This window comes from Oncorhynchus clarkii, chromosome 9 (assembly GCF_045791955.1).
Source record: "Oncorhynchus clarkii lewisi isolate Uvic-CL-2024 chromosome 9, UVic_Ocla_1.0, whole genome shotgun sequence".
Classification (NCBI taxonomy): domain Eukaryota; kingdom Metazoa; phylum Chordata; class Actinopteri; order Salmoniformes; family Salmonidae; genus Oncorhynchus; species Oncorhynchus clarkii.
This window is the reverse complement of record NC_092155.1, coordinates 40,090,484-40,118,085: the sequence shown is the minus strand read 5'-3', so window position 1 is coordinate 40,118,085 and position 27,602 is coordinate 40,090,484. Positions and strand designations below refer to the sequence as shown.

The 27,602-nt window shown below is 46.1% G+C and overlaps 1 protein-coding gene across 1 annotated transcript in view; it reads left to right on the top strand.

Moving 5' to 3' along the window:
- LOC139416288 (cadherin-4-like) overlaps positions 1-27,602 on the top strand; it is a 368,240-nt gene that overhangs the window by 158,759 nt on the left and 181,879 nt on the right. Inside the window, exon 3 of the mRNA XM_071164766.1 lies at positions 13,589-13,612. Coding sequence (XP_071020867.1) covers positions 13,589-13,612 — 24 coding nt within the window. The remainder of the gene's footprint in view (positions 1-13,588; positions 13,613-27,602) is intronic.

Below are 27,602 nucleotides of genomic sequence, written 5' to 3'. Positions count from 1 at the left end.
CTCTCTTTCTGCTCCTGTGTCTGTCTGACCTCTCCAAGGAGAGCCCGCTGGGAAATCAGGACACTGTTAGAATAGTTCTGGTCACCATTTGAGGGAAAAATCTGCAGATGGAAATTAGATTACTCCCACAACGCTGCTATTTGTTTATTTATATTGGCTATTTATTTGGGAAGATGCTGTGAACATGCGGCCAATTTATTCTCTCTCTCTCTCTCTCTCTCTCCCTCCCTCTCCCTCTCTCTTTCTGTCAGCCTACCCTGGCCAACATGAAATGTGGCATCTCCTCAGATCAAAATCTTCACCTCCTACAACCAAAGGACTTGAATTGTGTTGAAGCTATTGGAGTTTTTATATAACTATTAAATTTGTCCGGGTTGCCTTTGTTATTTTTTATTGCTATCGACCGTGACCAGTGACAGATTGCTATTGATATTGACAGCCTGAGCTGTGGGTGAGAATAGAAAGGTGTTCAGTGTCTGGGCGCATCGCGATGTAATTAGTTTGGAATCCACGGCTAAACGCCACAATTATCGCTGCAGTAAAGTGTGTGTGTGTGTTCAGCTGACAGAAGAAGTGAGTTACTGTGTGTGTGTGTCCGAGTGTGTTTGTGGTTGTATGTTTGTGAGCCATTCTACTATGTTTCACTGTATTAAATCAACATTTTGAGGTACTGTAGTTGCCATATTGTGTAACACTGCTGGCTGAACACAGAACACAACATTTATTCTATGTGTTGGTGGGTGTGTTTAGGTATTTGTACTCCCCACTATGGCCCTCCTACACTCTTAGAAAAAAAGGGTTCCAAAAGTGTTTTGGGGCTGTCCCCATTGAAAAACCCTTTTGGTTCCAGGTATAACCCTTGCGGTTTGCATGTAGAGCATTGGGCCAATAACCGCTGGTTCCAATCCCCAAGCTCGCAAGGTGGAAAAATCTGCCGTTCCACCCTTGAGCAAGGCAGTTAACCCCTAACAACAACTGCTCACCGGGCACCGATGACGTGGACATTGATTAAGGCAGTCCCCCCGCACCTCTCTGATTCAGAGGGGTTGGGTTAAATGCGGGAAGACACATTTCGGTTGAACCCTTTCCCTTTCTCCTCTGGGGACAGCTGAAAACCATTGTCTGTTGTGTGACTAAGCTCCCCGGCTTGCCAAATGCCGTCTCTGCTCTCTCAAGAGGGCCCGTTGCCACCTGTGAGAACCGAACAGTTGCCTAGCGAGCAATACACACGGGTTAGTTAGCGCTGCAGCACTTTCTGTTTTCATTCCTCCATCGCAGTAGTAATTAATCCAGTCGAAACCCGTAGCGCTAGCAAAATAAATGTTTTCAATTTTCATTAATAGACAAGTCATTAGTACATAATGAGAGAGAGCGAGAGCGCTGCTCTCTCTCCTCTCTACCTGGCGCTGAGCCTTATATAGAGTGGAGCGCAGGCTACACAGCCCCCTAACTCACTGCTAATTACTACGCTGCTACGCTCTCTACTTTCCTGTTCTCTTCCTTTCTTTAAAAGAGGGAAGGTATGGGCTTTAATAGCATTTTGATTTACTAACACTATGTGATTGTATGCCGGTGTTTTAGGGGGATAGAGAAGGAGAGGGGAAAAAAACTTGTGATACAAAAAAAAAAAGACATCTGCTACTTACCGCTTGCTAAATGATTATTATTATGCTTAGTGGCAAATTGTGTTGTTCCTTTAGCCTTTCCAAGGGAGTCCGAGTCGGTGATACTTTTTTATTTTCTACAAAGTACAGCCTGACACCCATGTTCACCTCACTCTCAGACGCACCAGACTACCTCCGTTCTCTGTGTGTGCTTTCAAAGAGCACTGCGAGTACAGTGCAAATAGCACCCACTTCTCTCGACACACTCCCATTCAGCAAAGACTGAGGGGGAAATAATGAATGTGCACGCTGCTGAAGTAGTGTCAACTCTGTGGCGGTGAACTTTCTTCAGCGCTGTAATCCAGAGCTTCCTGTAAAAAGGTGACGTCTTCCTGTTTGCGTGGGCCGCCTGCAGCCTGCTCTCCGTCAGTAGAGAATAACAGCAGCGCTGACCTTTCTCTCAGCAGACGGGGGGGAGGGGGGGGGGGCAACATGCATCAGGCGGGATCATGACCCAACATCAGCAGCCTCTCCCTCTTGTCTTAACAAGCCCGCTAGCTACCGCTGCTAACTCACCCAGAGACACAGAGAGAAGACGTTTGTTAAAATAACTACACGACATGGAGAAGAGAGAGAGGGAGACAGAGTGAGACTGCAAGTGTTCCCGTGTTTACGATCTTAAGGGGCACACTGCCTCAGGAAACTCATTGGCATGGAGTAGAAACCTGTCTTGCATGTATATACCTGAGCTGGTGAAAAACGAAAGGCGTAGAGGACACAAAAGGTTCAGAAGACGACAACATACCAAGAGGACTACCCAATAGCTAGGACACTTGCCGGAAACTCTGCCTGTTGAAAGAATCCTCCCACCATAGTGACTTGACACACCCAGCCAGTGGTCTTGCAACTCCAGAGACTCGCTACAAACACACAAGACACTTTTTCACCTTTGATAAAGCATAGGTGTATTTAGCATCCCAAGATCTTGCTTATAGAGCGATAATGAACTGGAGTGACGCGGCGGAGCCCCCCCCCCCAAGGGAAACCTGGCTGAACAAGCCTACTACGACTCTGTAGGGTCTTATAGGAGCAGCCTATGGGACTACATCACGGACATGAGCAGCCACGACACCAGCTCAATTGGACTCATTAACTTCCAGGTCAGAGGTCAAGTGTGACCGGGGGCCACCATCTGTCAATGTGTGGGTTCATAACTGGGAATGATGTGGTGTCAGCACGGCCAGGTTCACTCAGGTGGAATGGGGTTGATTTAGTAAGGGCAAGCCACAGTAGAGGAATTTATCCTAATTACATTAAAGCTTCAATATATCACTGTAGTGCTTCATCATCTGAGGACAGCTGCGTTTATTTATGTCTGCAGTCCTGTACATGCCTCTGACACACACACACACACACACACACACACACACACACACACACACACACACACACGTTCATCTTGGCCGATATGGTTTTCATTTGTCTTGATGAAGTGGTGATTAGCTATGAGGATTCTTCAGTTCAGGAGGGGTATAAAAATCGAACCCAATTTCTGGCTTTAATTAAAGCTATTCCCAGGACAGCTTCTTAGAAGGCCACAACTTAAAGAGGTCAATGGGAGACAGTTTTCCAATGCACTCTAATTCACTCTCACTGTCTGTGATGTATAAGCAGTCCAGGCGGACCCCCTCAGTAGCAACATGGCTCGAAACATACCATCTTTCAAAAGCAACACACTACCAGCCCTTTTCAATCATCACGCGTCCACGGTTTAGTCTGGTTACAACATGTCATAATGAACAGAAGGAACTGGTGGGATGCTTCAGAAGACAACGGTAGGTTTGGATCCATCTCAAGTTTACCTGCTTCAGATGGATGCAGCTACTGTACAATGACCACGCACTATCCTCTGGACACACACACACACACACACACACACACACACACACACACACACACACACACACACACACACACACACACACACACACCTTCAGGTCTACTGCTGTGTGTTTCTTGTGAAGCTCCAGGAAGCCCCAGCATTCCTTTTATAAAGTGCTTTTGGGAGAAAGAGGAGAGGGGAATTGACTGAGCAAGGGGGGGGGGGGGGGGCACAGGAGAAGGGAAAGAGGGGAGAGCAGAAGGCAGAGAAGAAAGAGAGAGAATGTAGACAGAGGATAGAAAAGGAAAGCAAGGAATATGAATTGAGGGAAGAACAGAGAGGGCAGAAGAGAGTGAAGGAGATTCACACCCAGAGCTGTAAAAAAGCAATTTTGAGGCTTATGTTCCCTTAAAATGGTTGTCTGCTGTCACTATCATTATCAGAGAGAGAAAGACCTTCTCACTTCTGGTCAGTCTGTACACGCCTCCAGCAACCCCTGAAATCACAACAACCCAGCTCTCCAAAACTGCTGACTATTATAAGGCCTGGGAGAGATGAGTTCTCAGGGGTGTGGCTGAAGTCTTTTTTTTTTTTAAATCTCTGCTGCAAATTGATACATTTCCAGCTACGGCTCCTTATTGCATTCCAGGCAGAGAAAGAGGATGTTTCTCTTGAAAGGTTTAAAAAAAAAAAAAATAATAATAATATTCAGACCTCATGGTTTTGATCTATGAGTTTTGGAACGATTTAGAAAATCTCTATATTTTTGGGACGTTTCCCTGTTTCCATGAGGCCACTTTTACTACACTTGAGTCTGATCTTGCGTTCATGAACAATAGCCATTTCAACAATAGACTTGAGTAGCCTTCTACCGGGCAGAAAGACAAGCGGATATATAGGTCAGGACTGAGGAGTAATCCTGGTTGACAATGAATATTACTCCGTTTTTCTTTCTTTCTTCTTCTCTCTCTGTTGTTGTTGTTCATCGTAACAAGCCCATTAAAATGCATTGATTTTTTTTTTTGGGGGGGGGGGGGGATGCATCGAAATCCCTTGATCCGAATGGCTGATCAGTGTTGCACATGTCAACACGCGTGTTCCAGATGTCAACACGCGTGTTCCAGCCAATGCCTGATTAGCTTTTTAGGTCAGTCACTTTGTTAGACCACTGTCCTGTGTCTTACCATTGTAGTATTACACAACAACAACAACAACAACAACAACAAAACAAGAAACAATAGTATTGAACCTTCACAATATTTATCTGTCTCTCTCTCCCCGTCCTGCTGAGAGAAAGGCGCACAAAGACCAACAGAGAAAGATAAAGAGGTTGAGAGTTACAAGCTAGCTGCGTATGTTTGTCATGTCGCTCGTGTGTGTCCACCACTACCATGCATGCAGTCTGTCTCTCCGTTACAGGCAGGTTATTGGGCGTTTCAGGGCTGGCGTTAGCTGTTCTTGCATAAGCCTGCGACTGAGTGGGATGACTGGGATCACTGTATTGACGAATACATAATACCCAACCCAGAGGAGTGTAGTGCTGGGCGTGCAGCCGCATCAAAACGCCACACACATATTCACTGGATATTAGCCTCCAAATCCATCTAAGCCACCAGCGACCAGGCAGAAAACCAGCCAATCGATTGTCTGAGGGGGAAAAAAGAGCTTTACCTTCCAAACAGCCCAATATTTATCTGAACACAGGAAGCCATCACGGGGCTTTTTCATGCCACGTATTGACGTGTGTTAAGACGGAAAAGCGTTTACGCTTTGTCATCGGATAATTTCCAGCTGCTGCTGGGGAAGATCACTATCATTACAGCAGTATTGCTTCCTTCTTCCCCATCTTGGTTATCCTGGCTGTCAAAGTAGCCATTTGTTCACAATGATAAAAACACACATTTCAAGTTTCAAGTACAGTGAAATGCCTTTGTTGCAAACTCAAAACTCGACCATGCAATAATCAATAGCAATGTATTACAACAACAAAAAAACAGAAGAATATGAAATATGAATAAGAATATGAAATAAGGAAGTAAGCATATAACATACTGGAAATGTATTATTATTAAGTCTTTCAATACCATATTAACAGGGATACAGGAGTGATGGAGGTAGATATGTATAGGGGTAAGGGGATAGGGATACTGGAGTGATGGAGGTAGATATGTATAGGGGTAAGGGGATAGGGATACTGGAGTGATGGAGGTAGATATGTATAGGGGTAAGGGGATAGGGATACTGGAGTGATGGAGGTAGATATGTATAGGGGTAAGGGGATAGGGATACTGGATTGATGGAGGTAGATATGTATAGGGGTAAGGGGATAGGGATACTGGAGTGATGGAGGTAGATATGTATAGGGGTAAGGGGATAGGGATACTGGAGTGATGGAGGTAGATATGTATAGGGGTAAGGGGATAGGGATACTGGAGTGATGGAGGTAGATATGTATAGGGGTAAGGGGATAGGGATACTGGAGTGATGGAGGTAGATATGTATAGGGGTAAGGGGATAGGGATACAGGAGTGATGGAGGTAGATATGTATAGGGGTAAGGGGATAGGGATACAGGAGTGATGGAGGTAGATATGTATAGGGGTAAGGGGATAGGGATACAGGAGTGATGGAGGTAGATATGTATAAGGGTAAGGGGATAGGGATACTGGAGTGATGGAGGTAGATATGTATAGGGGTAAGGGGATAGGGATACAGGAGTGATGGAGGTAGATATGTATAAGGGTAAGGGGATAGGGATACAGGAGTGATGGAGGTAGATATGTATAGGGGTAAGGGGATAGGGATACAGGAGTGATGGAGGTAGATATGTATAAGGGTAAGGGGATAGGGATACTGGAGTGATGGAGGTAGATATGTATAGGGGTAAGGGGATAGGGATACAGGAGTGATGGAAGGGGATAGGGATACTGGAGTGATGGAGGTAGATATGTAAAGGGGATAGGGATACAGGAGTGATGGAGGTAGATATGTATAGGGGTAAGGGGATAGGGATACAGTGATGGAGGTAGATATGTATAAGGGGTAAGGGGATAGGGATACAGGAGTGATGGAGGTAGATATGTATAAGGGTAAGGGGATAGGGATACTGGAGTGATGGAGGTAGATATGTATAGGGGTAAGGGGATAGGGATACTGGAGTGATGGAGGTAGATATGTATAGGGGTAAGGGGATAGGGATACAGGAGTGATGGAGGTAGATATGTATAGGGGTAAGGGGATAGGGATACAGGAGTGATGGAGGTAGATATGTATAAGGGTAAGGGGATAGGGATACTGGAGTGATGGAGGTAGATATGTATAGGGGTAAGGGGATAGGGTGATAGGTAGATATGTATAGGGGTAAGGGGATAGGGATACAGGAGTGATGGAGGTAGATATGTATAGGGGTAAGGGGATAGGGATACAGGAGTGATGGAGGTAGATATGTATAGGGGTAAGGGGATAAGGGGATAGGGATACAGGAGTGATGGAGGTAGATATGTATAAGGGTAAGGGGATAGGGATACAGGAGGAGGTGATATGTATAGATAGGGGTAGATATGTATAGGGATACTGGAGTGATGGAGGTAGAAGGGGATAGGGATACAGGAGTGATGGAGGTAGATATGTATAAAGGGGATAAGGGGATAGGGATACTGGAGTGATGGAGGTAGATATGTAAGGGGATAGGGATACAGGAGTGATGGAGATAGGGATACAGGAGTGATGGAGGTAGATATGTATAGGGGTAAGGGGATAGGGATACAGGAGTGATGGAGGTAGATATGTATAAGGGTAAGGGGATAGGGATACTGGAGTGATGGAGGTAGATATGTATAGGGGTAAGGGGATAGGGATACAGGAGTGATGGAGGTAGATATGTATAGGGGTAAGGGGATAGGGATACAGGAGTGATGGAGGTAGATATGTATAGGGTAAGGGGATAGGGATACAGGAGTGATGGAGGTAGATATGTATAGGGGTAAGGGGATAGGGATACAGGAGTGATGGAGGTAGATATGTATAGGGGTAAGGGGATAGGGATACAGGAGTGATGGAGGTAGATATGTATAGGGGTAAGGGGATAGGGATACAGGAGTGATGGAGGTAGATATGTATAGGGGTAAGGGGATAGGGATACAGGAGTGATGGAGGTAGATATGTATAGGGGTAAGGGGATAGGGATACAGGAGTGATGGAGGTAGATATGTATAGGGGTAAGGGGATAGGGATACAGGAGTGATGGAGGTAGATATGTATAGGGGTAAGGGGATAGGGATACAGGAGTGATGGAGGTAGATATGTATAGGGGTAAGGGGATAGGGATACAGGAGTGATGGAGGTAGATATGTATAGGGGTAAGGGTAAGGGGATGGAGGTAGATACTGGAGTGATGGAGGTAGATATGTATAGGGGTAAGGGGATAGGGATACTGGAGGGGATAGGGGGGTATACTGGAGTGATGGAGGTAGATATGTATAGGGGTAAGGGGATAGGGATACTGGAGTGATGGAGGTAGATATGTATAGGGATACTGGGGTAAGGGGATAGGGGTAGGTAGATATGTATAGGGGTAAGGGGATAAGGAGTGATGGAGGTAGATACTGATGGAGGTAGATGGGGATAGGGATAGGGATACAGGAGTGGAGTGATGGAGGTAGATATGTATAAGGGTAAGGGGATAGGGATACAGGAGTGATGGAGGTAGATATGTATAGGGGTAAGGGGATAGGGATACTGGAGTGATGGAGGTAGATATGTATAAGGGTAAGGGGATAGGGATACAGGAGTGATGGAGGTAGATATGTATAGGGGTAAGGGGATAGGGATACAGGAGTGATGGAGGTAGATATGTATAAGGGTAAGGGGATAGGGATACAGGATGGAGGTAGATGGAAGGGGATAGGGATACTGGAGTATAGGTAGATATGTAAGGGGATAGGGATACTGGAGTGATGGAGGTAGATATGTATAGGGGTAAGGGGATAGGGATACAGGAGTGATGGAGGTAGATATGTATAGGGGTAAGGGGATAGGGATACTGGAGTGATGGAGGTAGATATGTATAAGGGTAAGGGGATAGGGATACAGGAGTGATGGAGGTAGATATGTATATGGGGTAAGGGGATAGGGATACAGGAGTGATGGAGGTAGATATGTATAAGGGTAAGGGGATAGGGATACAGGAGTGATGGAGGTAGATATGTATAAGGGTAAGGGGATAGGGATACAGGAGTGATGGAGGTAGATATGTATAGGGGTAAGGGGATAGGGATACTGGAGTGATGGAGGTAGATATGTATAGGGGTAAGGGGATAGGGATACAGGAGTGATGGAGGTAGATATGTATAGGGGTAAGGGGATAGGGATACAGGAGTGATGGAGGTAGATATGTATCGGGGTAAGGGGATAGGGATACTGGATTGATGGAGGTAGATATGTATAAGGGTAAGGGGATAGGGATACTGGATTGATGGAGGTAGATATGTATAAGGGTAAGGGGATAGGGATACAGGAGTGATGGAGGTAAATATGCATAGGGGTAAGGGGACAGGGATACTGGAGTGATGGAGGTAGATATGTATAGGGGTAAGGGGACAGGGATACTGGAGTGATGGAGGTAGATATGCATAGGGGTAAGGGGATAGGGATACAGGAGTGATGGAGGTAGATATGTATAGGGGTAAGGGGATAGGGATACTGGAGTGATGGAGGTAGATATGTATAAGGGTAAGGGGATAGGGATACAGGAGTGATGGAGGTAGATATGCATAGGGGTAAGGGGACAGGGATACAGGAGTGATGGAGGTAGATATGTATAGGGGTAAGGGGACAGGGATACTGGAGTGATGGAGGTAGATATGTATAGGGGTAAGGGGATAGGGATACAGGAGTGATGGAGGTAGATATGTATAAGGGTAAGGGGATAGGGATACTGGAGTGATGGAGGTAGATATGTATAGGGGTAAGGGGACAGGGATACAGGAGTGATGGAGGTAGATATGTATAGGGGTAAGGGGACAGGGATACTGGAGTGATGGAGGTAGATATGTATAGGGGTAAGGGGATAGGGATACAGGAGTGATGGAGGTAGATATGTATAGGGGTAAGGGGACAGGGATACTGGAGTGATGGAGGTAGGGATACTGGAGTGATGGAGGTAGATATGTATAGGGGTAAGGGGACTAGGCAACGGGATATAAGATAAACAGAGTAGCAGCAGCTTGTTTGTGTGTGCTTGGTTGGAGTCTTTGTCGAATTTCCAGGCCTTCTTTTCACACCGCCTGTTTTTAATTGTTTTTATTTATTTAACCTTTGTTTAATTAGGCACGTCAGTTCTGAACAAATTCTAATCTACAATGACGGCACAGGAACAGTGGGTATAGAGGTCCTGGATGGCAGGGAGCTCGGTCCCAGTGATGTACGGGGCTGTCCGCACAACCCTCTGTAGCACCATGCGATGGAGGGCGGTGCTGTTGCCATACCAAGCAGTGATGCAGCCAGTCGATATGCTCTCAATGGTGCAGCTGTGGAAACTTTTCAGGATTTGAGGGCCCATGCCCAAACCTTTTTCAACCTCCTTGAGGGGGAAGAGACACTATCGCGCATTCTTCATGACTGCGCGTGTGTGCTAGGACCGTTTCAGTGATTTGGATACCGAGGAACTTGAAGCTGTCCACCTGCTCCACTGCCATTGAAACAATAGCAAAGTGTTCTCTTCGCCCCTGTTTCTGTCAAAAAAAAAGCTCAGGGGTAGGGGCTGGAGAAATGTAACCACTCTTAAAGTCATAGACAGAGCTATGGATGCAAGGACCGCCCATTGAAGATATCAACATGATAGTTTTAACCATGTTTTGAGGCTGTGTACTGTAGCGTTTGTTTACGTTGGCTTTGTTTACAAACATTGGCGTAAATCTGATGGGGTGTGACTGTTGAACTAATAAGCTCATGAGGCATTTATAAGTTATATTCTTCAAGGATCAATGGCTACATATCATTCATTCAGGAGTCCAAAAATGGATGAAGCAACTCTAAAGTAATTATTCACAATGATAAAAACACACCGGTTTTCACATGTGGGACGAGTAATTCACTCTCCGTATCGCGTACGTGTGTGTAGAGGACAGACTGCTGTTCTGCCGTCTCACTGTTTGAGGGCTTTAAACTGCATATCATTTCTTCCACATGATCGCATGAGTACTTTCCAGAAGTGGAGCGTCAAATAGTGGCTGTGCATTATAGATAGTGAATCGAGGGACGATCGGGTTGAGATACCAACAGAGTCCACATTGTGTTTCTGTTTTCATTAATATGATAGAGTTACATTCATATTTTAGAAGATATTTCTACTTGGATATAGAGCTCTCTCTCTCTCTCTCTCTCTGAGTGGTTAAGTTCACTCTCTTTCAATGAGGGATTGGAGAGATATAACAATTTTCAAGTTGTATTAGACGTATATGCAGGATACACAAGGTATACACTGTCCAACTAAGTGCTCACTTGCAGGTTCCTTCTCAACGATGCAACAACAATAAGAAACAATAAGATATAAGAACAGGAGCATAAAGTAAATGTCTCAGTAGAATATAATAGACATTTTAGCATAAGTATAATGTATAGTCTGATATTTACACATGTATCAGGGAAGGGGGAATTGTTTCATTGTTTAACACATTTAATACATAAGTATTAGCAATAGTAAAGAGTCTGGTAGCAGCAAGTGTGTGTGTGCGTGCGCGTGCGAGCGTGCGTGCATGTGTGTGTGTAGATTATATGTCAGTGTGGGTGTGTGCGTGAGTGTGTAGATTATATGTCAGTGTGGGTATTTTGCGTGAGTGAGTGCGTGTGTGCTAAGGTGCGGCGAGTCAGTGCAGGGGGTCAGTCCAGTTCAAGGGTTCAGCAGTCTGATGTCTTGCAGATAGAAACTGTCTCTGAGCCTGTTGATATCCGACCTTTATGTTCCGATACCGTCTGTTCGGCGGTAAGGAAGTGAACAGCTCGTGGGTGTGTGGGGTTCTTGATGCTGCGGTACTTCCTCAGGCAACGTTCAAGTCGAGGTCCTGATTGGCAGTTGTGGAAAAAGTACCAAAAGTAAAGATACCGTATTAATAGAACATGACTCAAGTAAAAGTGAAAGTCACTCAGAAAAATACTACTTGAGTAAAAGTCAAAAAGTTTAAAAATACTTAAGTATCAAAAGTAAATGTAATTGCTAAAATATACTATAATATAAAAGTACAGGTTTAAATCATTTCAAATTCCTTGCGTTAAGCCAAGCAGACGGCCACAGTTTCTAAATGTACAGATAGCCAGGGGCACACTCAAACACTCAGAGATCATTTACAAACGAAGCATGTGTTTAGTGAGTCCGCCAGATCAGAAGTAGTAGAGATGACCACGGATGTTCTCTTGATAAGTGTGTGAATTGTGTGAATCAAAATGTAACGAGTACTTTTGGGTGTCAGGGAAAATGTATGGAGTAAAAAATACATCATTTACTTTTAGGAATGTAGTGAAGTAAAAGTTGTCAAAAATGTAAATAGTAAAATACAAATGACGACGTATGTATTCCTTTAAAGTATTTTTACTTAAGTACTTTACACCACTGCTGAATGGGTGGGAACATGGACTCAGTGATGTACTGGGCCGTCTTCACCACCCGCTGGAGGGCCTCGTGGTTGTGGACGGAGCACTTCCCGTAACAGGCCATGATGCAACCGGTCAGGACGCTCTCGACAGTGCGGCGGTAGTTTTTTGGAGCCAAATTTCTTTAAGAAGTAAAGGCGCTGTTTCGCCCCTGTTGTCACGAGTGGTGATGTTGTGGGGCCCCGTGTCAAGTCCTACAGTGAACAAGATTCAGCCTTTATTTTTCACCGTTTATCTGTAGACCGTTTTAAATCCACAGCACTCATGGCTGCCCGGTTTGTCCAATGGCGACGGTAGAGTTGGCATGATGGAATGTCTCACTGCTGTGAAGCTACCCGTAACAGACAGTCAGACGCGTGTAATAACCAGCGGGGGAATATTGGCCCAAATCCCCCAGAACACCTCGCCAAACAAAAAGCAGCTAAAGCCTTAAAACCCTATGCCCGATCGCACGCCGCGCTGCTTTGATCTATGCCAAACGCAACAATGGAGGCCATCTTTATTCTGGCAATTAGGCAAAGCAGTAGATTATATCTCCCCTTTAGCCCAACCCGACGCAAATCCACCCCGGATTCAATTATTACAGGCTTCCCCTGTCTGCGGCCGTTTGGGCTTCTTGGGCGTCCGGCCAGTACACAAATGTGTTCAAGGATTTGGACTACTGAGAGTGAAACAGAAACACGTTTTTACACTTGATTTAATTTCGCAGTCCTCCCGACTTGAGAGGTCTATCACGTAAAAATGAAACCTTGGGAGCTTTACAAACAGACTTGCGGTAAATATTTTATGCGAACAATAAGCAAAATGTACTATTTTCACTCCTACTCTTCCCTCTGTTGTTGTGGCACTTTGGAACCGTCCATTAAGAAGAGAGAGCCTCTACAACCCCCCCCCCCCCCCCTAAAATAATATTATTCCCCACCTTATTGGTCCGAAGTGCCTCCCTAGGCCCAGGGGAACAATCCTGAAATGTTTTCAGATTGTGCAGTCTCTTAAGGAGCCGAGATGTTATTGCTCTACTCATGAGAAACCTCCACTCACAGTAACTTGTATAATGCATCGCAGTTGACTGGGAATTTCAGACATCCTCTGCTCTTCACTCTCAAGGCCTCAATTTATTTAGCCCAGTGTCTTCCTCTCTCGTTCGCTCTCTCTACCTCCCTCTCCTCTTTACCTTTCTCCCTCCCTCCCTTCGCTCCCTCCCTCCACAAGATCGTTCAAAGGCAACAGTAGTGGTTGAGTGTGTGTGTGCGTGTTGAAGTGGGGTGCTTGTGCTGTTAGGGGGCTGAGATGAGAGACCCCCTTTTGGTTTCCCCATCTGGGCCACGACATTGTTCCCCCTCCCAACCAATCACCGACTGCCGCTGTCATCTCCGCCATTTGATGTGTCTCAGAGACAACAGCCTGTCAACTCCTAACACTCCTCTCTTTTTTTCCTCCCTCCCTTTCATCTGCAGATACCACAGTGTCATCGCGGAAAGGTAAGGCAACACATAATCAGTCACCTGTGTTTCCTCCGCTGTTTGAGATGTTGTGTGTGTGTGTGTGTAGCAGCAGCTGTGTGTGTGTTCTCAAGTACTGTTTATCAACACTTATGCCCTGATGTGTTAGCGATGCGGAGTCAAGGTTACTGTTCTGTGCAATAGCGTTGTCCCTGGATAGCATGGTCCCTACACACCCACACATATAGCCAATAGCGTTGTCCCTGGATAGCATGGTCCCCACACACCCACACATATAGCCAATAGCGTTGTCCCTGGATAGCATGGTCCCCACACACCCACACATATAGCCAATAGCGTTGTCCCTGGATAGCATGGTCCCCACACACCCACACATATAGCCAATAGCGTTGTCCCTGGATAGCATGGTCCCCACACACCCACACATATAGCCAATAGCGTTGTCCCTGGATAGCATGGTCCCTACACACCCACACATATAGCCAATAGCGTTGTCCCTGGATAGCATGGTCCCCACACACCCACACATATAGCCAATAGCGTTGTCCCTGGATAGCATGGTCCCCACACACCCACACATATAGCCAATAGCGTTGTCCCTGGATAGCATGGTCCCCACACATATAGCCAATAGCGTTGTCCCTGGATAGCATGGTCCCCACACACCCACACATATAGCCAATAGCGTTGTCCCTGGATAGCATGGTCCCCACACACCCACACATATAGCCAATAGCGTTGTCCCTGGATAGCATGGTCCCCACACATATAGCCAATAGCGTTGTCCCTGGATAGCATGGTCCCCACACACCCACACATATAGCCAATAGCGTTGTCCCTGGATAGCATGGTCCCCACACACCCACACATATAGCCAATAGCGTTGTCCCTGGATAGCATGGTCCCCACACACCCACACATATAGCCAATAGCGTTATCCCCCACACATATAGCCAATAGCGTTGTCCCTGGATAGCATGGTCCCCACACACCCACACATATAGCCAATAGCGTTGTCACTATAGGCGTTATCCCTGGATAGCATGGTCCCCACACACCCACACATATAGCCAATAGCGTTGTCCCTGGATAGCATGGTCCCCACACACCCACACATATAGCCAATAGCGTCGCTCTATACATTACATGAGAAATATGTCATCCACACTATGTGCATCACCGACGACTCATCGGTACGCTCAGAATCATAACGTTCTTTTGTAATGTTTTCTCTCTGTGTATCTCATCAGTCATAGCACAGTTAAAGCCTTGTGTTTGTTAATGTGTGGGGGCGGGTGGAGAGAGTGATTGTGCTCCTCAGTATAACTGCGAGGTGGGGTACGGTTGGCGGGTGGGAGGGAGCGAGGGCTGGCGCTGTCTGTTTTGATTGGGGGTGGATAATGATCAGAGTGGAAGCAGACATTGTGGACAGGACCGGGGGGCTTATTTTGAGTGGCAGCACAGTGTAGGTGTATGCATCGGGACATTTCATCCCTCTACTCTGTGTAATGAAGATGATGGCGGAGGGTGTGCCCCCAAGCTTGTGTCCTGTGTGATTGCACTGGATGAGAGGACAATAGACAATCAGCCGTGCTGCTTTACAGTTGATACACTTGACGTTGTTCAAACTTTGTGCCACACACTTTGTCCTTTAATGAAGGTATTGTTATGTGTATATTATGGCATCTTTGTTTTCTCAGGAGAGAAGTTTTTTTTGGCAACTCGGCTACATGAAGTGACACTGGCTTTAAGTACATACTCTCAAATGCACTTGATCTACAATACATAGCCATACCAACTATGCAGTGTGCTTGACATCCTCACATACTTCACGTTCGGTACACCCGCGGTAACAGACACGGACGGACACACGTCGCTTTTCTTAGTATGTGCGCGTGCGAGTCTATGTGTGTGTGTGTGTGCGTGCGTGTGCGTGTGTGTGTGTGTGTGTGGGTTGTCAGACGGGTCTATAAAGCTAAGTGATGTGGTGCGGCTGTGCTGTGTAGTCTGATGGATGTGGAGCGGGAACAGAGGCTAGCGTGGTGTACATCATCTCTACAGACACAATCCCATACGCCGGCTGCTGAAGGAGAGACACATAAATAAGGCCTGTGTGTGTGTGTGTGTGTGTGTGTGTGTGTGTGTGTGTGTGTGTGTGACACACCAATCTAGGCATTTTACAGCTGTGCTAACCCAGGCAGAAACCTGTTACACCTTCTTGTAACATACTCCCTTTCTCCCTCAAATATTTACACAGCGCACTCAAATACTCTGTCAATATTACAGACCAACACTTTTTGTTAAGTGCCAAAAAAAAAAAAAGACAGAATCAAACAAAATGGCTGAATGAAAGAAAAGCGACTTCAGGAAGTGACAAAAAGAAAGTATATGACGTGGAGCACACAGAGGGAGCATGTTTTGTCCATTTCAGACAATGAACACGGATAACGGGTAACACTGCTGCAGGATGGAAAAGCAGAACGGGGGCAAGTGGACACTGGAGCAGCCGTATCAATGCTGTCTGTGGCCGTATACAAGGAGAAACTACATCAGCTCGCAGCAGAGCCGATGGAGATGATGCCCGAAAACGCACACCGGTGAGAGGAAGTGTGAATGTTACAGTGGAGCTCAACAAACAGAAGGTAAATCTACCACTCTACTCCGTGAAAGGCAACCACCCAGCTTTTCTATGACGCACATGGCTGGAAAAGATCAAACTAAAGTGGCAGGAAATTCACAGGGTTGCAAAAGATTTAAGGAATTCCAACAGATTCTGTTTTGATGACGATTCGCACTGCTGATGGACCATCTTTGGTCAACCACCCCCCACATTCCCCACATTCTGTTGCTCGCAGCCAGCCGCATGTGGCTATGGGTCTTAGAGTTTTCTGGTCACCAATACGACATCTAGTACAGGTCTGAGCAGAACTGCAATGCAGACAGACTCTTCAGGCTTCCCTTACCTGTCGCACACACTGAGCACTCCCAGGCTGAAATCCTCTATTTCCAGGAAGTGATGAACGCACCAGTTACGTCAGCCCAAGTGAAGAAGGTTACCCCCGCTGATCCGGTGATGTCTGAGATCATAGACATTGTCACCTTGTGCTGGGGAGGAGAGCTGGCGGACAGCTTTACCTGGTGAGGAGAAACGAGCTCACGGATCAGTCTGGATGCTTGTCACGGGACTTTCAAATCATCATACCGCAGCCACTGAGAAAGCAGGTGCTTGAACACCATTCAGGTCACTGTGGCATGGTGCGAAGACCTTTGGTGGCCAGACTTGGACACAGCTATTGAAGAAAAGGCCAAGTCGCGTTCTGCATGTCAAAAGATGCGGAACATGCCTCAGCTAGCGCCACTACACCCATGGGACTTCCCAGAAGGAGCCTTGACATTGAGTCCACGTCGACTTTTCAGGCCCACTGGAGGATTGTATGTCCTTAGTCATAGTCGACCCAGACAGCAAATGGCCTGAGGTCGCATTGACGAAGAGCACTTGATGAAGAGCATTGATGAAGAGCAGAGAGAACCATCAAAGAGCTACGGTCAATCTTCGGTCGATTGGGATTGCCAACGCAACTCAATAGCAATAATGACCACCAACTTGTGTCTGAAGAGTTCAGGTCATTCATGGAATCAGGCAGACAATGAAGCAAGCTATAAAATCAACACGAGGAAGCAGGTGCCTAAACACCTTCCCGTTGACCTACAGAACGATCCCCCCCTATGCTACAACCAAAGTGGTACCCACGTCAGCCATGATGAAAAGACCGCTTCGCACGCGACTCGACATCCTGAGACCTCCAAAGACTAAACAGGTTTTTACATACACGACAGAGAAGTGGAGAGACGGAGCAAAGCTACAGACAGAAACTTCAGAGCTGGAGCGAGAGTTCTTGCTCGGAACTACTGCAAAGGTCCAAAGTGGATACCAGCAACAGTGGTAGCACAAATAGGCCCTCTGTCCTACACAGTTCACACGCCAGAGAACATCATCTTGAGGAGACACGTGGCTACTGGAGACCTATCACAATTATGTGCCAGCACCTGAACATCCACTGCAGCAACCTACAAATATGGAAAATACTCCAGGCTCACCTATATGAGGTGCTGTTGCAACCAAGTATGGCCATACACCAACACCACTCAGACTCAGAGACAATGTGACTGTAAACTCACTTGTACATTGTCATTACCCTGCAAGAGAAAGACGACCCCATGAAAGGTTGAACATTGAGTTCAGAGACTGAACTCTGACATTGGGGCAGAATACACCTCAGGGTTAAGTCTGGGAACTGAGGTAGTCTACCCTTCCTTAGTTCAGGAAAGGTTATTCTGAAAATTGCCACTAACATTAAGAGAACTGTTATGTTAAAAAATATATATGTTTATTTAAAGATAAAGACTGTAAAAAAAATTATATTCAAACCCAGACGACACTGTGTGCCGCCCTATGGGACAATCACGGCCGGATGTGATGCAGCCTGGATTCGAACCAGGGACTGCAGTGACATGCAGTATCTTAGACCACTGCGCAGTTGGGAGTAAACAAAAACCTATGTTAATTTCTACTCCTGTCTCATTTTCGGTACTTATATTAGTTGTATAAGTAATACAGTGTGCCTATGCAACAATCCATCTCTTCTACAGTGGCTTCTGAAAGTATTCACCCCCTTGGCATATTTCCTATTTTGTTGCCTTACAACCTGGAATTAAAATATATGTTGTTTTTTTTTTTTTGGGGGGGGGGGGTTGTATCATTTGATTTACACAACATGCCTACCACTTTGAAGATGCAAAATATGTTTTATTGTGAAACAAGCAAGAGATAAAACCCCCCAAAAATGAAAACTTGAGCGTGCCTAACTATTCACCCCCCCAAAGTCAATACTTTGTAGAGCCACCTTTGGCAGCAACTACAGCTGCAAGTCTCTTTGGCATGTCTTTATAAGCTTGGCACATCTAGCCTCTGGGTTTTTTTACATTATATTCAAGACAAAACTGCTCCAGCTCCAGTTAGATGGGTCCTGCTGGTGTACAGCAATCTTTAAGTCATACCACAGATTCTCAATTGGATTGAGGTCTGGGCTTTGACTAGGCCATTCCAAAACATTTAAATGTTTCCCCTTGAACCACTCGAGGGTTTCTTTAGCAGTATGCTTAGGGTCATTGTCCTCAAATGTCTGGAGAATGAAACAGGTTTCCCTCAAGAATTTCCCTGTACTTACAGCAATCCACCATTCCTTCAATTCTGACCAGTTTCCCAGTCCCTGCCGATGAAAAACATCCCCACAGCATGATGCTGCCACCACCAGACTTCACTGTGGGGATGGTGTTCTCGGGGTGACATGAGGTGTTGGGTTTGTGCCAGACATTTTCCTTGATGGCCAAAAAGCTCAATTTTAGTCTCATCATACCAGAGTACCTTCTTCCATATGTTTGGGGAGTCTCCCACATGCCTTTTGGCGAACACCAAACGTGATTGCTTATTTTTTCTTTAAGCAATGGCTTTTTTCTTGCCACTCATCCATACAGTCCAGCTCTGAGGAGTGTACAGCTTAAAGTGGTCCTATGGACAGACACTCCAATCTCCACTGTGGAGCTTTGCAGCTCAGGGTTATCTTTGGTCTCTTTGTTGCCTCTGATTAGTGCCCGCCTTGCCTGGTTCGTGAGTTTTGGTGGGCGGCCCTTTCTTGGCAGGATTGTTGTGGTGCCATATTATTTCAATTATTTAATAATGGCTTTAATGGGGCTCCGTGGGATGTTCAAAGTTTTGGGTATCTTTTTTGACCCAACCCTGATCTGTACTTCTCGACAACTTTGTCTCTGACCTGTTTGGAGAGCTCCTTGGTCTTCATGGTGCCGCTTGCTTGATGGTGCCACTTGCTTAGTGGTGTTGCAGACTCTGGGGCCTTTCAGAGCAGGTGTATATATACTGAGATCATGTGACAGATCATGTGACACTTAGATTGCACACAGGTGGACTTTATTTAACTCATTTTGTGACTTCTGAAGGTAATTGGTTGCACCAGATCTTATTTAGGGGCTTCATAGCTAAGGGGGTGAATACATACGCACGCACCACTTTTCCGTATTTTTATTTTTATTTTATTTTACTTCACCAATTTGGACTATCTTGTGTATGTCCATTACATGAAATCCAAATAAAAATACATTTAAATTACAGGTTGTAATACAACAAAATATGAAAAAAAACGGCAAGGGGGATGAATACTTTTGCAAGGCACTGTATCTCTCTCTCGTCTCTCCTTATCTCTCGCTTGTATGTGTGTGTTGGCAGCGTCAACCACTTATCAACCTCGCTCCGTCAGATGCTCCGGCTGTCTATTTCCGATGGCAGTGTTGATCTGGTAGGTTAGCACACATTCATTTTTGGATGGCTTAGTGTAGCCATCTTATCTTTTTTTTTTTTGCAGAAATCTACTGGCCCTAGCAGTGTGCTATTTCAGTAGCTGAATGACCTCTACACTTCCTACCCTAGGACCGCGATGGACAACCTCCAAACTCTTCTCACCTCGACACACTCATCATCACAACAGAAAAAGTATCTTCCTCTCCCTTTCTATCGGTCTCTATCTCTGTATCCCTCTCTCCCTCCCTCCCCACTCCATCTCTCTCTTTCTCTCTCCCTCCTTTCTAAGAGCCAAATTAAGTATATTTATGGCACCTGTGCTGGAAAAACACTCTCTGGGAGACGTTCCTCTAATTTCATTTTCAAAATGACAGCGATAAATTGATCAAATGGGCCGAATCGAATCAGAATCTCACGCAGGCCCATCCGTCATGGCCCATCCTCGGGGAGCTGTGGGCGTAGTTAAACCAGCCGAAGCCATACACTAGCAGGAGGAAAAGAGGGAGAGGGTGAGGGAGAAGGGAGGCAGGAGGAGAGGATGAATGGGTGTAAGGAGGGAAAAGGGGAACAAGAAAGAGGAATTACTGTACGTCAAATCGCCATCAACAAAATGGCTGTGCAATCATTTCCTTATTCATCATAACTTACTTAAAAGACATTTTAATTTACAGAACTCTCTAGAGGACATAAGGCCTTGCCTGACTGTGCATGTATGTGTGGGTGTCCGTGCATCCACACGTGTGTCTTTTTGTGTTTCTGTGTGTACTGCAGAGGTCAAAGCTAATTTTCCAACACAGCAAAGCCTCGCGGGGGAAGCCGGGCTAAGTACTCAGGCTGCCGATGGACCAGCGTGATAATTCATTAATCAGAACACAAGTTAATTGATTCGGCTGCTCATCGCTCCGTTGCTGAAAGCCTCCTTCATTCAAACAGCACACTGAGCTTTATCCCTCCCTGGCCTCTGAGAGCTGCAGGTTCACACGCTCCATGCCCTCTCTATACCTCTGTCACTTTCTCTCCTTCACTTACCCCACTCTCACACTTTAAACTCCTTCTTTCTCTCTTTCTCTTGGTCTCTCTCCCTCACACTTTATCACCTTCTCCCTTGCTCACACTTTATCGCCAGCCTCTTCCTTCTCTTCTCTTTCACTTCCCCTCAAACTGACTCGTTAGCTCCCTTTGTCTCTTCTTCTTTTCATTCTTCTTTTGCTTCCTCTCTCTATCTTCCTCCCCTCCTCTCTCTCTGCGTTTATCTGTGTGTGTGTGTCACTGTGCAGGCTTAACCAGGCGTGAGCATGGTAAAGCAGCTTAGCACTAACAGGGCTAATGAAGTCAAGGCCCCGGGTCCCTGTAAAGGAGATCAATGATGCTACTCTGTTGGCTCTGTGGAGCATGTCAGCGTTGAATGATAAGATGAATCAGTCATACGGCCCGCAGACTGACACTCAGATATGTGGTAATACTAATGCTACTAAAAACATGCAGGAGTACACAGGTAGGCAGACAGAGAGGCAGGCAGGCACATATATAGTCTCTCACACGCACCGCCCACTCTCAGCCGAACACCCAGCCCCCCAGTCTGTTCCAATTGATGATTCCAACATGGCATCAAGGGCACACACAGAGAGAGAGAGAGAGAGAGAGAGAGAGAGAGAGAGAGAGAGAGAGAGAGAGAGAGAGAGAGAGAGAGAGAGAGAGAGAGAGAGAGAGAGAGAGAGAGAGAGAGAGAGAGAGAGAGAGAGAGAGAGAGAGAGAGAGAGAGAGAGAGAGAGAGAGAGAGAGAGAGAGAGAGAATCTACACTCTTTGGAAAAAGGGTTCCAAAAGGAGAACCCTTTGTGGTTTCAGGTAGAACCCCTCTGTGGAAAGGTTCTTCATGGAACCCAAAGAGGTTTTACCTCGAACCAAAAAGGGTTCTTCAATTGGTTTTCCTATGGGGACAGCCAAAGAACCATTTTAGGTTCTAGATATAACCTTTTTTCTAAGAGTGTAGCCCTCTCCTGGATGACTATACATGTAAACAGCTCTACACATCCTGGTGACGAGACGTGCACTGGGTTTGACCATTTTGATTAGTTTTGTTTTTGTTGACTGGGTCTTGCTCAGAGTCATCCAACTTCCTGAAACATTACTGGAGGACCCAAGAATGGCTTTGACCCATATAACCTGAAGGAAAGTTACAGGGAAGTTATCGCTAATTGGAATTCAACACATGCAGTATAACATTTCCCGTCTGTGTTTACATGTTTGTTCAGGAGAGGGTAGAGAGCGCGTGCGCCTATGTGTGTGTCTATAAATAGAAGTGTGAAAGTGTCTGTGTGTTTAAACGCCAATGCGGTGGCGTGGAGCGACAGGGGATATGGTAGGGGTCAAGAAGCTGCCTCTGTCGAATGGAAAGGAGGCAGAGGAGGGCTTGCCCTGTTAGCCGAAGATGCTAATTTACCTGTCAACTTACACAGGGAGCAGAGTGATCTCCAAACCTCCACACCACCACCACACACTCTCTCTCTCTCTCTCTCTCTCACACGTCTTCCACTATTACTTTCAGTACATACCGATACTGCCTTGCATTCCATTCCTATATCATATTATTACATTTGTTCGTTTCTCTCTCTCCCTTTATTTCTCTCTCTCTCTCTCCTTCGCTCTCGTTCTCTACCTGTTTTCTGTTCGAACTTCCTCTCAGAAGATCCTCCTTCTGGCGCAGCTGAAGAAGGTGTTTAATTGAAATGCACGCTCGCTTCTGCCAACGTGTGGGCCCCTAGCCAAGTCTCTCACCTATTCCCGTGCCAAGAGAAGCCTAGCTCATGGAGAGAGTGTTCCGAAGGGTGGAGCCATTGTGGTTGAGTTAGGATGTGTGGACACGTCCTGGTTTTGTTTACCACCGTGTGCCGTTCCACTGTGCGCTCACCGTGCTGCTCGGTTGCTCATCCTCCTCGGGACCCCTAGGACGAGAGATGCCGGTGTGGATTATTTTGGCTTGTTTGTTTTTCGAGCCTGCGCTTGAGGCCCTGAGGAGAGAGGGGTCAGCGCAGGTCTGACTCTGCTGAACCCACCCCCCTCGTACCCAGATAATAGGGTCCAACACTGGGAGGAGTTTAAACGGCACCCTCGACAGGGTGCCCAAAGACCACTTTGTCAGATGATGCCCACGTCTGTGTGATTTAAGGAGTTAGAGCTGCTGCAGCTGGGGAAATGACTGCAGTCTGACAGGCTGGCTGTTCCTGTTTTTGGGGGGTGAGACCCGTGGTGCGCTTTGCGAGCTTGGCTACCTCATGACTCACAAGCGTTTCAGACTTGAGCGGAGATCCTTTGCACGCACGCACACAAACACGCACAACCTTGCCAGACTTACCTGTCCTCCTCATTAAGCCTGTCTGGGCCTGGAAACATTTCTCTCTGCCTGCCTCTGACAGAAACAGCAAAGGATAGAAAATAAAAGTACGAGGAAAATGGGACGATAGAGACCGATCACAAATCTCTCTGGCTGAATCTCCCTCTCCCAAGTTTCAATGGGGAACATTTAAGAGGTTTTTGTGGCCGGGCCAAGTTAATTTGCTGTTCTGTGTTCCTCCCACCATGGGGTAGCGGTTGGTGATTGCGACGAGCAGACGGCAATGAGAGTTTTGAGGCAAGAGGACTGGCACAATCAGTGTAATTGACTTCGCAAAAACAAACTACAACTCATCAAGCCTATTGTCTCAACGTCAATGTCAGACAGGGAGGCTGTCGAAGTGCGGGCATGAAGGCGTATACCTTCGATTGGGCTATTGTCTCCTGGTTGGGGGATGTGACTTCGACGTTCACCTCACTGCTGTTGTCGATCTTGTTTCGGTGTTGTCTCTTCAGCCACGGATGATGTCAGTGGTGGGAACAGAGCCAATCCCTTGAGGCTAATGACTCTCTTCATGTTTGAACAACATGTCCCCCCCCCCCCGTGCTCCCTATCGCTCCATGTCTCCCTCTATCCTTGCCCGCCCCGAGTGAGTTAGAGCTGCCATACGTCTCTGTCTGCTTAGGGCTGGGGGACGCCACAGTCGAAGGGGCAGCCCCAGCATGCTGGCAGTGCAGGGGAGGTGGGTGCCATATTGTACCCAGCGTGCAGGCTCCGGTGTGGGCCTGGCTCGGAAGCCAGTCCCGGGCTAGCTTGGATTGGCCCAGCAGGATGGTCGTGGGAGGGTAGGCTGGAGAGGAGAGGAAGGCAGAGGAACGGAAGATGGTTGATGGATACTTCACTTTCTACTTTGGAGTCCACAGGCAGTATCCTGGGAGAGTGTATGTGAGAAGCATGGAGAGCAGACGTGTTCAAGCATCATCTCACACTCACACGCTCACACACACACTGCACATCCACACCTAGATAACAAAGTCAGTCATGCACAGAAACAAAATTCACACATGGAGTCTTGCAAACTTTTTACCAAATGACCCAATCAACACCACCCGGCATGATAGTTGGTTACCTTGAACTACTAGAAGTGCTTGCTTTTTTTTGTCTTATGTAAAATGTTTATATTCATGGGCAGACACATCATAGCGAGCTGTGCCCATAACGAGTCTCACCCTCCGCCGGCTCCGCAGTCACGCTAATTAGGCTGGCATTTTGCTTCTCCGGTTGTTGCGTTCTCTAACGCTGCCTCGTCAGCCGCTCAAAGGGATGTCACCACGGTAACACAGGCAGATGGATAGTTCTGGAGTCTCTTCAGGAGAGAACCAACAAAGAAGAAGAAACACAGACAAACAAACACTATATGGCAAACAAACAAGCAAGAAAGAAACATAGATGGATCGTTTTCCTTCTGACAGACTGCAGCTGCCGAGAAAAGAGAAAGGCTGTGTCTTCCTCTCTCTCTCAAGCTGCCTCTTTCTTTTCGGCTGAGGAGCTGATTCTGATTCAGTCCAGGGGTTTTGTTACCAAATTTACGATGCAAATCCCACTTGTTCCCCGACACCAGCGAGCACAGGGAAAATGAGCCTGGGTCTGGGAGAAAATTGGGGTCTGGAACATTGCATAGCAGAACAGGAGACCTGAGCCTGGAAGAAAAACTTGCTGTTAACAGCATTCTCCCCTTAAAGCTCTACTCCAACATTTCTTACTTTATTAACCTCTCTGGGGTATGTGGGACGCTAGCGTCCCACATGGCCAAAAGCCAGAGAAAATGCAGAGCACCAAATTCAAATAAATTACTATAAAAATCTAACTTTCATGAAATCACACATTTAAGATACCAAATTAAAGCTACACGTGTTGTGAATCCAGCCAACATGTCAGATTTCAAAAAGGCTTTTCGGCGAAAGCAAACGATGCTATTATCTGAGGATAGCACCCTAGTAAACAAAGAGAGAAAACATATTTCAACCCTGCAGGCGTGACACAAAACGCAGAAATAATAATATAAATCAGGCCTTACCTTTGATGAGCTTCTTCTGTTGGCACTCCAACATAAACATAAACATCACAAATGGTCCTTTTGTTCGATTAATTCCATCTATATATATCCAAAATGTCCATTTATTTGGCGCGTTCCAACTTGCGCAACGTGACTACAAAATATCTCAAAAGTTACTTGTAAACTTTGCCAAAACATTTCAAACTACTTTTGTAATACAACTTTAGGTATTTTTTAAAGTAAATAATCGATAAAATTGAAGACGGGGATGATCTGTGTTCAATACAGGAAGAAAACAAACTGATGCTACCTTTCTGGTCACGCGCCTCTATCTAACAGTACACTTGAAGTGACCCTCGTTTTGAACAGGGCTACTTCTTCATTACACAAAGAAAAAACCTCAACCAATTTCTAAAGACTGGTGACGTCCAGTGGAAGCGGTAGGAACTGCAAGAAAGTCCTTTAGAAATCTGGATTCCCAATGAAAGCTCATTGACAAGAGAGTGACCTCAAAACAAACAAAAAATCTGAATGGTTTGTCCTCTGGGTTTTAGCCTGCTACATAAGTTATGTTATACTCACAGACATGATTCAAACAGTTTTAGAAACTTCAGAGGGTTTTCTATCCAAATCGACTAATACTATGCATATCTTATCTTCTGTGGATGAGTAGCAGGCAGTTGAATTTGGGCATGCATTTCATCCGGGCTGTCACCAAGAAGTTAAACAACTTATCATTATAGTTACTCAACCGTTTTTATAATCCAGTCACATGAACAATTTAGTGTTCAGTAAGCCACTGTGCATGTACTGTGCATATGAGACTTTATATTAGCATATCGCACCAGTCAACCATGGTAATGACATTTCTACAAGGAAGCATTCCTACACAGAGTCTACGTCAGAAATGACACCCTGTTCCCTTTCACGTTCACTCCTTTTAAATTGCTTTTTAAATCTTTTTTTTTTACCCTTATTTCACCAAGTCATTTGACTGAGAACACATTCTCATTCACAGCAACCACCTGGAGAATAGTTACAGGGAAGAGGAAGGGGATGAATGAGCCAATTGGAAGCTGGGGATGATTAGGTGGCCATGATGGTATGAGGCCAGGACACCAGGGTTAACACCCCTACTCTTACGATAAGTGCCACGGGATCTTTAGTAACCACAGAAAGGCAGGACACCCGTTTAACGTCCCATCCCGAAAGACGGCTCAAAGGGCTCTGCTCAAAATGAATGCACTATTTAGGGAATAGGGTGCAATTTGGGACGCATCCAGAGAGATCAGGTGATTAACTATCCCGTTCCATGGTGTAGCCACTGTAACCCAGAACGTTCTCCACCTCAGGCCCTACGGCGTTCCCTGCCTGCCTTCTCCTAACATCCTAATATTTCAAGGATTTATCCTCCTTCCCTGGTGGGGGGTGATCCCAGGGAGAGGGATCTGGAGGTAGACAGACAGAGCTCTTCCAGGATCCAGTGGTTTCCCATGTTCTCCTGGATTTTACTGGGGATTCAGCTAAAAGGATTCTACCAAGGTGGGGGATCATGTTTGCATTAGAGAGAGGAGAGAGAGAAGCACCAGCCAAGGTAAACTATCATCTGACATGGGCAGGGAGGGGAGGAGCAGTGTGTAAATCGGAGGAGTTGGAGGAGGGGTAAGGTGAAGACGTGTTTTTTTCATGAACAACAAGCACTGAGGGAGGTCAAAGGTTAGGCAGGGGAAACATAAGAAGGGGAAAGGGGATTGATGGGTTGACAAGTGAAGCGCATTTTGGGTGGATTGGATGAGGGAAGAGGGGATAACGATTAAAAGTGTTGATCGAGAGTGAACTCACCTGAGGTCTCCTTCCCACCCTCCCCATGTAACGACCGTTGGTGTAAGAAGGTGAGGACCAAGATGCAGCGTGGTAAGTGTTCATCATTATATTAATAAACCGAACACTAAATACAACAAGGAACAGAAGAAACAACAGAAAATAACTACCCACAACCCATAGTGGGAAAACAGGCTGCCTAAGTATGGTTCTCAATCAGAGACAATGATTGACAGCTGCCTCCGATTGGGAACCATACTAGGCCAAAACCAGAAATACAAAACAGAACAAAAACATAGAAAAAAGAACATAGAACGCCCACCCTTGTCACACCTGGGCCTAACTAAAATAGAGAATAAAAAGCCTCTCTGTGGCCAGGGCGTGACACCCTTTCACTCTACATTTCATAAACAAATCTCAGGAGAC